At 43.9% G+C, this 13,322-nt stretch overlaps 1 protein-coding gene across 3 annotated transcripts in view; it reads right to left on the bottom strand.

Moving 5' to 3' along the window:
- Positions 1-699: 699 nt before the first annotated feature.
- The window catches only part of IGF1 (insulin like growth factor 1), a 128,605-nt gene continuing 115,982 nt past the window's right edge, over positions 700-13,322 (bottom strand). For all 3 annotated transcript variants that reach the window (XM_030214588.1, XM_030214587.1, XM_030214589.1), the window contains exon 4: positions 700-1,290. In XM_030214588.1, coding sequence (XP_030070448.1) covers positions 1,231-1,290 — 60 coding nt within the window. In that variant the 3' untranslated portion in view covers positions 700-1,230. The remainder of the gene's footprint in view (positions 1,291-13,322) is intronic.

Genomic DNA, 13,322 nt, shown 5'->3' with positions numbered 1-13,322 from the left:
CATTGCATGGTACACAGGCATGCTCATTTACTCCTGCTATTGATCTTGCATAAATGGTCACGCCTAAACGTATGTATGAAAATTCAGGCTTATTCTAGTATTCTATAATAGCACCTTGGTGCACAAATGCTGTTACAGAATTGACACTCAGGGCATGATTCAATAAAGTTAGGTGCTGGGCTGACCCATGCTAAGCTAATATTCAATAAAAGGCGCTCCACCCAGTGCACCCTTTACAGAATAGTTAGCTCAGTGCACATTTTGCTCATAACTTTGTGTGCCAGCATTTATGCTTGCCAACCAGCTGTTGTGAATGCTGGTACCCAGCTAATGACAGGCATGCAAATTCAAGTATTCTACAGCATCGCGCCTAAATTCTGGGAACACCCCTGATGTACCCATGTCCCTCCCATGGCCACACCCCCTTTGGAGTCGCATGCTATATAATTTAGGTGTGCATGTTATAAAATAGGGCGCAGTGCGGACCCACGTGTAATTCCTAATTTCTGCCAATTAATGCCAACCATTGACTGTTGTCACCTAATTAGCTAAATCAGTTTTACATTCGGATCTGAGATCCACGTCCAAAATTGTGCTCTTAACTTTGGTCGACCCATATGGAATCTGGCAGTCGGCATGCCGAACTTCAGGCGCCAAGTTATGGAACTGCCTTCCTAAAGCGCAGAACTGGAGCCAATATACTTTTTAAAAACAGGCTGCTTTAATCGAGAATGTGAAAATGTGCTAATATTATGGGATAAGACAAACACTGTTTTCAGATAACATAAGAACAGGCTGTTGCTTCTCTTTTCATAGAAGTGCAAATATTCAACACTTAAGGATGCTAGAAAGTTCTAGCCCCCCCCAGGGTTCCTAGGCTAATTTAGTGCAATTGGAACCATCAAAATCCCATCCATTTTGGGGGGTTTTGACAGGTACAGACTTTTAAACATTTGTGCAGGACATTTAAGACAGGTGGAAGATCAGATAGAAATGTGCCCACTCTAGAAGCCTTTAGCAGTGAACCAGATGAGAACAGGTTGGAAGAGCTTAATACAAATTAGATATTTTTACTTGCATTGTTCTTTGGAAGAATGCCCATTCATTGAGATTTCATCAAGCTTATTTAAACTATTTTTCAGTCTTCCATTTTGTAAAGAATACTTTTTATTTGCAGTAAAGTATCTTGCAGATGGAACATTCATTCTTCATTTTTAAAGATGACGTTTCTTATATCCGATAGTTTCTGTTTCCTGTGTTGCCTCTACTTGTATTTTTCAAATGCACTTCCTAAAAGAAGAAAAATAAAGAAAATAATGCATTTTTAGTTTATTATTTTAGAGCTCAAATACATTTTTGAGACTCAGTGGTCTTGTACTAAGCCACGGTAGCATTTTTAGCTCATAGTAGAAATCAGCTGATGGTAAAAGCTGAGACACCCATTATATTCTTATGGGTGTCTCAGTCTTTACCGCAAGCTGATTTCAACCACAAGCTAAAAATGATACCGTAGCTTAGTAAAGACCCCCTCAGGCATAATTCATTAAGGGGTCTTTTTACTATGGTGCACTAATGGGTTTGGACGGCTTCCTGAAGGAAAAGGCCATAGAATGTTATTAAAGGAACGTAGGTAAAAATCCACTATTCCTGGGACAAGCAGTACAAAATGCTTTGCTCCGTGGATCTCGTCGGGTGATTGTGACCTGGATTGGCCACTGTTGGAGACAGGGTGCTGGGCTAGATGGACCTTTGGTCTGTCCCAGTGTGGCGATGCTTATGTCTTAATGGATTTAGCGTGCGCTAATGATTAGCGTGTGCTAAATGATAAGAAGTCCATTTTAAACCTTTGGGCTTCTTAGTATTTAGCGCATGCTAATTGTTAGGGTGCGCTAAATCTGTTAGCACACCTTAGTAAAAGGACCCTAAGAAGGCAATTTTTAAAGCCATTTTCTCAGACAAACTGAAATTGAATTGAATTTAATACAAGTTTTATAGCCTGCACTTTCAACCCTAACTCTCCCCCCCCCCCCCCCCCCCATTTTGCAAAGCCATGCTAGTGGCTATCGATGCGGTAATGCTGATACAGCCCATTTGGATTCAATTATTGGCACTGATCGTCTTGTTAAGCTAATTAGTTCTACGTGCAAATCCAGAATATGACTGGATTTGCGCGCACAACTTGAGTCGCACTATATAGAATCTGAGGGTATGTGTGCAATGTCCAACTTGCAGATTTTCTTCTTATTATTGTTTTCTATATTGTATATATTGTGAACCACTGGAGCTAGTGATAGATGGCTGGTTTGCAGATCTAAATTATAAAAAAAATAATAACATGTAGAGTCAAACCTAAGGATCGGTCCTGTTCTCCCTCAAGAGTCAATGGGTCAAGGGGGCCTTATTCTGGACCACTCTTCTGCTCCCCCATGTGTGTCACATATTAATGAATCTAGTCCATTGAGGGCATGGCGGGAGGCAGGGAGGGCTTGCAGAGCTATCTGTTCTTCTGCTTCCCCAAACCGAGGAAAACAATCATCTAAATCAAGAGAAGGTAAAGAGCTGCCACACTAGCTTAGCATGTGGCTGTCATCTTGTGGTCCTCTACCCCTTCAGGTTTTAATCTCCCCCTTTGCTTTCTCTGGAGGTTTTTTTCTGGTGCCACCTTTTTAACGGCAAGCAAACAAGCGAGGTCCAAAAGTAAGGAAAAATCCAAGGAGTCAAGCTCTAAATGAAACAGTCTCAGTTTATTCAAGACAAAAAGTCCAAAAAATGGTCAAATACTTTATTTATTGATTAGGATTTATTTACCGCCTTTTTGAAGGAATTCACTCAAGGCGGTGTACATTTAGAATAAATCAAACATGAGCAATAGACAATTACAGCAGTAAAAATATTCAAATAACAATACAAAATACAGCATAGTATACTACTAACGATGTCAATATAATACATAATAGAAAGTGTAGGGTATAAGCAAAGATGTAACATATAGATAGGTAAGAGAGTAAGAGGAGTTAGAAAGTAAGGTGACTAATTTAAAGAAAGGTGCACATGAGATCAGAGATATGGTTAAATATTATCTCAGCTAGGGTAGGAGTGGATAGACATGTCCTGCTGCAGTGTGTGCTTTAAAGCTTTAATATCCAAGAAGTATAACCTCGGCACACCAGCACACACCTGAAGCCTCTTTATTTTCTAAAATTTACTTTATTGAATGAATGTAGCCAATTTACTCACAGTTAGCAAATCTTCAGAAGTTCATGGCCTAAGGCAAGATACTTTGTAGTTCTGAGAGTTGTATCAGAGGATGGAGATGGAAATCTGAAGAGAAGAAGTTTTAGTGCCAAGGTGGGAGAGTAGTGGTTGAGTAGACGCAAGCAGTTCAGAGATGAGGTGCTGGGATTGTGCACTATCTTGAGGGAAAGAATATATGACATAACATGGACCATGTTTCGGCAATGATGCCTGCATCAGGAGGTCCAGTGCACTATTGCACTGTGTGACAAAATGTGGACATCAATGCAAAGAGAAAATATTTGTAGATATGAGAACACCACTTGTCTTATAACAACATGGAGACAATTGCTTCAGCAACTCCAGTTCTCAAAGTAACACCATGAAGGAGCAGAAATTCCAAACAAATACTTTGTCCATTTGACAAAGAAGGGACTGGAGGAGGACCACAGATGGATGGTAGGAAGAAGCATGATAGAAGGATTAGATACCATTGCAATTCATCAGAGGTTGGAAGTAAGCTTCAGCCTCTCTTCCTAATGCTTACTGGTAGGAGGGCCCATCATCCTTTGCCATTATTATTCCTTACCATTAGAGTGCTTTGGTTTACTGCTTTTCCCGAGACTGTGTTTGCATGTTAATCCAAGCCAGTTTTGGTATTATTCTTGACAGCCTTAAGAGCAAAGCTGTCTTTTTTCAGTTTCATTTTGTGTATGGATTATTTTAACAAAAATTCTCTATCCACAAGAGCCCTATGCTCTTCACATCTATTCCAAGAAAAAAAAAAAAAAACCCCAAACAAATGTTAAAGTAATGAATCTGATGAAAGCTACAGAACTTTTCTTCCAAGGATCTGTAGGAAACGGCAGCTTTCCTGATGTAATCTGAGCATGTTTCTCTTTTGCCACATAGAATCAGAGTGATCTACGCTTTCCTGTAATGATACGGTGCTACCACTGCTCCAGTGCAATAACCTGTCATCAGATTGCTTCAGCTGAATTTACGTCGGAACTGAGCACATTTAGTTCTCTTCAGCCTGGCTTATTCTTCATTGGAGGTTTTCCCATGTGTTACTGGGGATGACTGTGGTATTAACAAAAGAGGTTCAAAGGACTTTAAAACTGGCTTTGACATGTTCAGAAGCTACTTGTGGCCTTCTAAGATTTTTGCATGTGTAAAATAGGAACTGCAGAAAGCATAAATTTATTTTCTACTTGCACGAATGGTTCAAAATTGCTACTATTTGATTATGGAATAAAATATTTCTAGTCTGCTTTTTGTGATGGGAAGGGAAGGTTTGTGGGGTACAAAGGGTAGATGATGAATAATTATAAAATATGACTGTTACAAAGTTTATTTATGTGTTTTTGACATTTTTTTCAATAAAAAGATTTAAACTAAAATATTTCTAGTCTGCTTTAACATGTTGATAATCTGGAATGTCAAATGTATTTTCTAAACCTGGCTGAAAGTGTTTGTAGCTGCACAGATCACAATAGTGCTGGTAACTATGTGAACTATTATCTCACTTTGTGGCTTGTCGTGGGAAGAGAAGGGTGCTGGGGAAAAAAATAAGTATGGATTAGATTAATGGGATGATAAGGAACCCCTCTGGGTTATGTCCCTTTACCAGCAGATGGAGACAGAGAGCTAGAAGTTTCTGATGACATTCCATAAAAGGAATTGCCTAGGGCCAGTCTCCCCAGGTATCATGCTATGACCCTTGGCTGTATGACCAGGGGATTCCCTCTTAGGACTTGTGGCATAGCCAGATTCCCGGATGAGGCTGAGAAGTTTTCCTCAGCTGTCCAGAGCCTCAGCCCATGAGTCTTCACTTGTACCAAGCTGCGTAGATCCCCCTCTCCCCTTTGAGGGGTGTGAGGAAAAAAAATAAAAAGATAGGGAGTATAAACTGCTTTTCCCTTAAGAGGGACAACAGTTTATAACACAACAGAGAAGAAAGTCAAGAAGTAGTGCTTTGAAACTGTTTTGTGGGAGTGGATAAGCAGACTGAGGTAAGACAGACTGTTTAGGCCTGAGTTAACTGTTTCTGCTCCTCTGAGGGTGAGGGGAAGGGCATGCAACTGCTGTGATATCGGAGTGAAGCATCCCCAGCTCTACACAATACTGGCCAGCCATCACTTTAGGGCTTACAGGTCCTGCTGCATGTGCACAGTGGCCAGCTCATTTTGCCCCATTTGCAATGGGGACTTGCTCCTATAGCAGAAGGAAGCAGTGGAGAGCCCTCTGTTTCAGCTATGGCTGAGCCCATTCTGGCAGAAACAGCAGCCATTTTGTTTTGTTTACATTTGTACCCCGCGCTTTCCCACTCATGGCAGGCTCAATGTAGCTTACATATTGTATACAGGTACTTATTTGTACCGGGGGCAATGGAGGGTTAAGTGACTTGCCCTGGACTGCATTTTGGACACACAATCTGAAGGGGGCAGATCTCTGTTGCTGGAAGTCTCATCTGGGGGTGGGGGTGGGGGCTTCTCATTTGCTAGACTTGGGGTTGTGGGGAACCTAAGGAAGCCAGCTAGGGGCTCAGGTTCTGGGAGTCCAGGACTCCTAGTACTCAGTCTAAATGGCTGCAGTACCCAGAAGCAGCTGAGTTGGTTGGTCCATCTACATAGGGTCCCTCCTTCATCATTTCTGGAGAATATTTGAGGAACTATGAATTGTCCGTGGAGGGAGACCATTCTGGGGACTCTTTTGTGAAGTCAGGAGAGGTTTGATGAGGACTCAGGTTCTTCCGTAGTGCATGTGCACCAGAAAAAGGTTTCCTCTCTTATAGACCAGGTGCTAATGGCTATTTTGATTCCCTCAGCAGTGCCAGAAGCTTCTCAGAGGGGAAAAACTATTTTGGAGGGATTGAGAGGACCCCTAAGGTCTTCCCCCTCCACAAGGCTCTCTCATACTTAGAGGCTGGAGACCTGGTCCTCAAGGGAATGAGACTGATGAGTAAGCTTTATACACTTTGTAATGATGATTTAAATAAGTTATTCAGTGTCCCTAAGGTTGATTCCTGGGAATGGTGGTCACTAGGAAGACCTCCATTCCAGTAAAGAGCAGTACTGCCCTTAAGGAGGCCTTTTGAGTTGCTTCTTACATAGCTATTTGTCTCCTCAGAGCTGGGAGTCCAGAAAACAGTTTGTGGTTATATAGCTTGGGTTCAATGGCTTCCTTTGTTTCTTGAAGTAGCCCTCCTCGAGTCAGGGGTGGCTTTTGTGGCAGATGTCTTGTATGATCTTAATCATATTTCCTCACACTTGCTTTGGTCGTGATGGCCGTGGCTTGGAGATTGGTCAGCAGATGCTGCTTCTAAGGCATGCCTGAATAAGCTGCCTTGATGGTCCCACAATTCTGTAAGTGTGCTCTTCGGTCGATGATATTGACCATTTATCCCAGGGAGTTTTTGACCTCTCTCGATGTTTTGGAGGCGTATGTCTACATTGTCATCTGGGACCATCACAAGGCGCTTATTGCACTTTTGCGTCCTAGTAGAACATTTCCAGTACAGAGCTTTTCATTTGGTCTGGCCAAAGCTTCTTGGACCTTTACCAAGTTAATGGTCCTTCACCACAGCCATGTTGAGGTGTTATGTTGGCAAGTGTAGTTGGGCAAGATTATTTGAAAATTATGGTCTGTGTCCCGCAGATGGCAAAAGGCAGAGGTAGATTTTGTGACTCTACTATTTGAGAACTAAGGCCAATTCCAGACTGATTTCTATGGTCTGTGTCACGCAAATAGCAAAAGACAGATGTAAATTCAGCAACTCCTGTATTTGGAAACTAAGGCCAATGCCAGACAGATGTCTAAGGCAAAAGGCAGATGAAGGTCAAGTCTGCCTAGTGTATACCACTTTATGCTGTGCATCTCAAGGGGGAAGGGAAGTCATCTTAATGTTAAAATTAGCAAGTTAAATACAGTTAGAAATACTTTGGGTTTAAACATATATTATCTCCAGACATGTGGAATGTATACCTTTCACCAAGTAGTAGGCAGTTCAAACAAAGCTGCTACACTCTTGAACAACTGCACATAAACACAAAGAGGAAGAAGCCTCAGTAGACCCCTGCTATCTCACATGGAGGGAGGCCGTACCTTGCGAAGGATGTTAAAAAAATGGAAGCGGTGCAAAGAAAAGCTACGAGAATGGTATGGGATATGCGTTCCATGATGTATGAACAAAGACTTGCTGACCTGAACATATATACCCTGGAGGAAAGGAGGAACAGGGGTGATATGATACAGACGTTCAAATAGTTAAAAGGTATTAATCCGCAAAACAATCTTTTCCGGAGATGGGAAGGCGGTAGAACAAGAGGACATGAAATGAGATTGAAGGGGGGCAGACTCAAAAAAGATGTCAGGAAGTATTTTTTCACGGAGAGGGTGGTGGATGCTTGGAATGCCCTCCCGTGGGAGGTGGTGGAGATGAAAACGGTAACGGAATTCAAACATGCATGGGATATGCATAAAGGAATCCTGTGCAGTAGGAATGGATCCTCAGAAGCTTAGCCGAAATTGGGTGGCGGAACAGGTGGGGGAAGAGAGGTTGGTGGTTGGGAGGCGAGGATAGTGGAGGGCAGACTTATACGGTCTGTGCCAGAGCTGGTGATGGGAGGCGGGACTGGTGGTTGGGAGGCGGGAAATACTGCTGGGCAGACTTGTACGGTCTGTGCCCTGAAAAAGGCAGGTACAAATCAAGGTAAGGTATACACATATGAGTTTATCTTGTTGGGCAGACTGGATGGACCATGCAGGTCTTTTTCTGCCGTCATCTACTATGTTACTATGTAATCGAACGCGAACGCCCATCTCCATGGGCGTCTATGTCTGAGCACGGGTACGTGAAGGGGCGGGACAGACCGTATTTAAAAAAAAAAATGGGCGTCCATCTTTTTTTTCGATAATACGGTTTGTGCCGGGCAACTGCATTGGATTTGTGCAGATTTGAGCTGGGCGGTTTCGTTTTCCAGCGATAATGGAAACCAAAGGTGCCCAGCTCAAAAACGAACCAATCCAAGGCATTGGGTCGTGGGAGGGGCCAGGATTCATAGTGCACTGGTCCTCCTCACATGCCAGGACACCAACCGGGCACCCTAGGGGGCACTTGTAAAAAGTAAAAAAAAAAAATTAAATACCTCCCAAGTCCATAGCTCCCACCCCTTGGGTGCTGAGCCCCTCAAATCCCCCCCAAAACCCACTGCCCACAAATCTACACCATTACCATAGCCCTTATGGCTGAAGGGGGGCACCTACACATGGGTACAGTGGGTTTTGGGGGCAGTTTGGAGGGCTCCCACTTACCAGCACAAGTGTAACAGGTAGGGGGGATGGACCTGGGTCCACCTGCCTGAAGTGCACTGCACCCACTAACAACTGCTCCAGGGACCTGCATACTGCTGTGATGGAGTTGGGTATGACATTTGAGGCTGGCATACAGGCTGGGAAAAAAGTTCTTAAAGTTTGTTATTTTATGGTGGGAGGGGGTTAGTGACCACTGGGGGAGTCAGGGGTGATCATCCCCGATTCCCTCCGGTGGTCATGTGGTCATTTATGGTACTTGTTCGTGAAAAAAAGGGTAAAAAATGACCCAAATTCACGGTAAAAACGCCTTTCTTTTTTCGATTATCGGCCAAGGGCGCCCATCTCTCCTCGGCCGATAACTACGCCCCAGTCCCGCCTTTACCACACCTCTGACACGCCCCCGTCAACTTTGTCCGTTTCCGCGACAGATTGCAGTTGAAGACGCCCAAAATCGGCTTTCGATTATACCGATTTGGGCGCCCACGGGAGAAAGGCACCCATCTCCCGATTTGGGTCGAAATCTGGGCGCCCATCACTTTCGAAAATAAGACGGATAGTCCTTGCCATTTGGGGTTCCATTGCCTTTCATCAGCATAAAAAACCTCTCTGTGTTTTTTTATTATTATTATTTAAAAAACATAATATGCTGTACTGCAAATTATTTTTCAAAAAAGCTGTACATATGTTATAATTTTTTCGACCACTGCTAAAGTCTGCTGGTGGCCAGCGTTTTGTTCTCTGCTTCAGGGACTGTGGCAATCAGTAAGCAGGAGCAAAATCTTTCAATAACTCAGGGAGCTCTTTTCAGTTACGCTCTCACTGAATCCATGGAATCACCTGGAACCAGTCAAGTTCTCAAATACTTAGGGGTTTTGTTCAACACCTGTCAGGGGTCAGTCTTTCTGCAGGCTTGAGTGGGCAAGTTTTGGTCTCAAACCCAGGCCTTCTGTGTCCATTTGGCGCCAAGGACTTAGGATTACTTGCAGTTTCTGGTGTCCGTGGCTGTGATGCCTAATGGTGGTTGCCATGGATCATGGCCCACATGTCAGGGCCGCCGAGAGGGGGGGCGGGGCGGGGGGGGGGGGGACAAAATTCCCCGGGCCCGGGCCTCCAAAGGGGGCCCAGTGCTGGGGTCTCTCTCTCTTTCTCCTGCTCCCAGGCCGCCGGTGCTGCAGTCCCCGGTTGCACCTGCCCGCCCTTGGCTCCGTCCGCCACAGGCCCCCCTGCATTCAAATCGGCAGCGCCTCACTTCCGTGTGAAAGCAGCAGGATCACCTCCCTTTGGGCCCTCCCTCACTGTGTCCCACCCTCGTCTGATGTTTCTGCGAGGGTGGGACACAGTGAGGGAGGGACCGAAGGGAGGCGATCCTGACTCTTTCACACGGAGGTGAGGTGCTGCTGATTAGAATACAGGGGGTCCATGGCTGACAGAGGAGGGCTGTCGACGGAGCCGAGGGCGGGCAGGTGAGACTGGGGACTGCAGCACTGCGGCCTGGGAGCAGGAGAGGGAGGCGACAGTGGTAGTGGGGAGGCGGCCCGGTGGGGGGGGGGGGCCGCGGCGGGGGCCCTGGACCTGGCTCAGTCTCTCGGCAGCCCTGCCACATGTACCTCATGAAACATGCTCTGCTGTGTTACTGCTCTCAACAGTCAAAGTCTGGCTTTCACTCACAGCATCAATTTGCAGTCACCTAGAGTGATGGTTGGTTACCTAGAATTTCCTTTGGATCCTTCAGATTGGATTGCCTTGACCACAGATGCTATTTTTAGAGTTTGGGGAGCTCATTACCTGGATAAGGTAGTTCAGGGGTCAGTCTCAGAAGCCAAATAATCCATAAATCACCTGGAGGTGAGGGCAAATTGTCTGGCCTCCCTTCATTTTCTTCCCCTTCTTTGGGGTCATGCAGTGTATGTATTCTCCAACAATGCCAGTGCCGTTTCTGGTTCATCTCAGATGCTTCATAAGCTGGATATCTGCAGAGTCCTTCTTCATTACATGGAGGTCACTAATTCTTTTTGACTTTCAGATCATCTTTATGTACTATTCCAGGGCTCTCGAAAGGGGTGTCCCGCTTTTTCCACTGCACGCTGCTGTGGTGTATGTAGACAAGCAGCAAGCAGAAGTGCAGCGTGTTTTTCACTTGCTGATAATAGTGCACACTATCGGAAAAAAAGTGCACTCTTTCTGACACAATGCACATTCTTTTCCCAATAGTACGTGTGCAAACACTGTGCATGCACATGCTATCAGGAAAGGAGTGTAGGCCGTTTCAAAGGAGTGTGCCCTTTCTCCAAATAGCGCACCCTCTTTCAATAAGATACACACTTAACAAAAAGTAAGGGCCGATGAAAATGACTGAAATGAACATTCCCAGAAACAACATGGGAAATGACATGAAATGAAAATTTTCTATTTGCCCATCCCTAGTAAACCATGGTGCTCATTTTCAAAGCAGATGGACATCTTAAAATGCCTAAAAAAAGGTCCATCTGCTAAAACATCCAAATCCTGATCTTGGAAAGCCACAATTTAAACGTCCACACTGCAGTTTGTCCAAATAGCAAGGGGACGTGTTGCGGGTGTGTTTTGGGTGGGACTGGGGGTCCAAAAGTATGATGTCCAACAGGGAATTTTGAATGGGAAAAAACATCCATGTTTAAAGGATTTGTTTTATCTAGACTTGTTTTAGTCATGTCCAGATTACAAAAAGTTGCTCTAATTGAGCAGCTGACTAACGGAGGGATTAAGGCATGACCCCTCCTTAATTCCTAGTGATTGCTGCCCCCCCCCTCTCCCCTGAAAGTGAAACTGGAAAAGAAAACCAGGATCTATCTCAGCTCCAGGTATTATGGCCATTCTGAACAAAGCAGCAAGCAGCTTGGAGGATTAGTCTAGAGCTTAGTGCAATGGACTATAAACCAAGAGACCCAGCTTCAAGTCCCATTTCAGCTTTTTTGAATAATTCTATGCCTTCCAGAGAGTTTACAGAGTTTAAGGGGGAGGGGTGTTGAACAGATTCCTGAAGGAAAAATCCATTGAACATTATTAAAAAAAAAATTTTTTTTGGGGGGGGGGGGGGTTACCGGGTTCTTGAAGCCTGAATTGGCCGCTGTCGGAGACAGGATGCTGGGCTTGATGGGCCCTTGGTCTTTTCCCAGTATGGCAGTGCTTATGTGCTTATGTGACAGAAAAATATCTACTGTACCCAGGGCTTTTTTTGAGGGGGTACTTGGGGGTACTGAGTACCGGCACCTTTTCTGTTGTCTGCTAAAATTGACCCATGGTCCCCAAGTTTTAATGAAAGAGCTCAGGCTCTACACACCAATTCTGCCTTGTCATAGATTCTGTGACTGGTTGCAGGGGGCCTGGCTATTGTGGGGTGGGTCCCTCAGTGATCACCCCACCCCTGAAGGGTGGTCTAGCATTTGAGTACCGGCACTTTTTTCACTAGAAATGATGCACTGACTGTACCTAAGTATATAACATCTGCAAGCCTGAAGGCTAATGAAGTGTACATTCAGGTACAGTAGTTATTTTTCAGGTCCTGGAAGGATCACATTTACATAACAAAGAGTTATCCCTTGGTCTATAGTCCACTGCACTAGCCACTAGGCTGCTCCTCTGTTCTGCAGATTTATCAGTGTAGTCATATTTTTAAAAATGATGCCAGACAGACGTTCATCCTTTTTTTTTTTTGTCGTTCAAAAGTTGGATGTTTCACTTTGGAAAATGGTTACTCATTTTGGACATTTTCAGTGCAAAAATGTCAATCTCACAGCCATATCAAACAGGCAATCTAGACAGTTTTCCTGTTTGATTATGGCTGTGAGATGGATTTTTTTTTTTTTTGTAAGTTATGAGCAAGACATTTTTTTGGTCTTAGACTTTTTTTTTTTTTTTTAATGTCTCCCAAAGCATTTGTGACTGACAAACCGCATTAAGACTCCAAAGTGGACTGAAACTCAGTTGAAGAAAAATCAGCTTTTCAATTTTTCAACTCCCCATCTACTTCCCTATTCCAATCCACAAAAAAAGCTGGCATGCTGACTTTTCATGGCTTAGTTACGTTAGCCCCTGGAGTCTAATTATTATTCCGTCTCCTCATGCTCAAATGTTAAATGCTTTCTTAGGTCCAAGAAAACTGGTTGAAATAAACTAAAACAAATGCAGTCAAATGTATTATGCAACAAAGCTCTAAAAATGGGAACAGATTCCAGGTGAAGTGGGAAATTACCAGGAATAGGGCATTTTAATTTTTAGCCCCTACACTCTGGAACGATTTACACCGGTGTTTGCATTCTGAAAAGTCTTATAAGGTTTTCAAGATCACTATAGCCTTCAATTAATAAATGGAGCGTTCGATGGCCATCCCAACTGTGGAATACTTTGTTTTAGCCTTTTTTTAATTGAGTGAGTCTTTTGTGTTGAATCCTATCCTAGTATTTTATTAGAGTTCTTTTCCTGGATTTTTTTTTGATCTACAATTGTACACTGCTTCGACTTGTCTTTAGCAAATGAAGCAGTATAGCAAATTCTCAATAAATCATAAGATGTCGAGGCCCTTTTAGCCTGAGTACATTTACTTTTTAACAATTTTATTAATGACTCAGTATAAATAATACAATATGCATAAGTCATATACAGAACACAACATGAACAGATAAATGACCGATAACCATGACAAAAACATTGATCGTCACTTTTTTCCCCCACAATAACTCCCACCCTACCTCCCCCCTTACCCCCATCCTCCCTCCCAACCCCGCCTTACCCCT

This window comes from Microcaecilia unicolor, chromosome 9, assembly GCF_901765095.1.
Source record: "Microcaecilia unicolor chromosome 9, aMicUni1.1, whole genome shotgun sequence".
NCBI lineage: Eukaryota > Metazoa > Chordata > Amphibia > Gymnophiona > Siphonopidae > Microcaecilia > Microcaecilia unicolor.
Note: the sequence above shows the minus strand (reverse complement) of the source record. Positions and strands in the feature narration are given on the sequence as shown.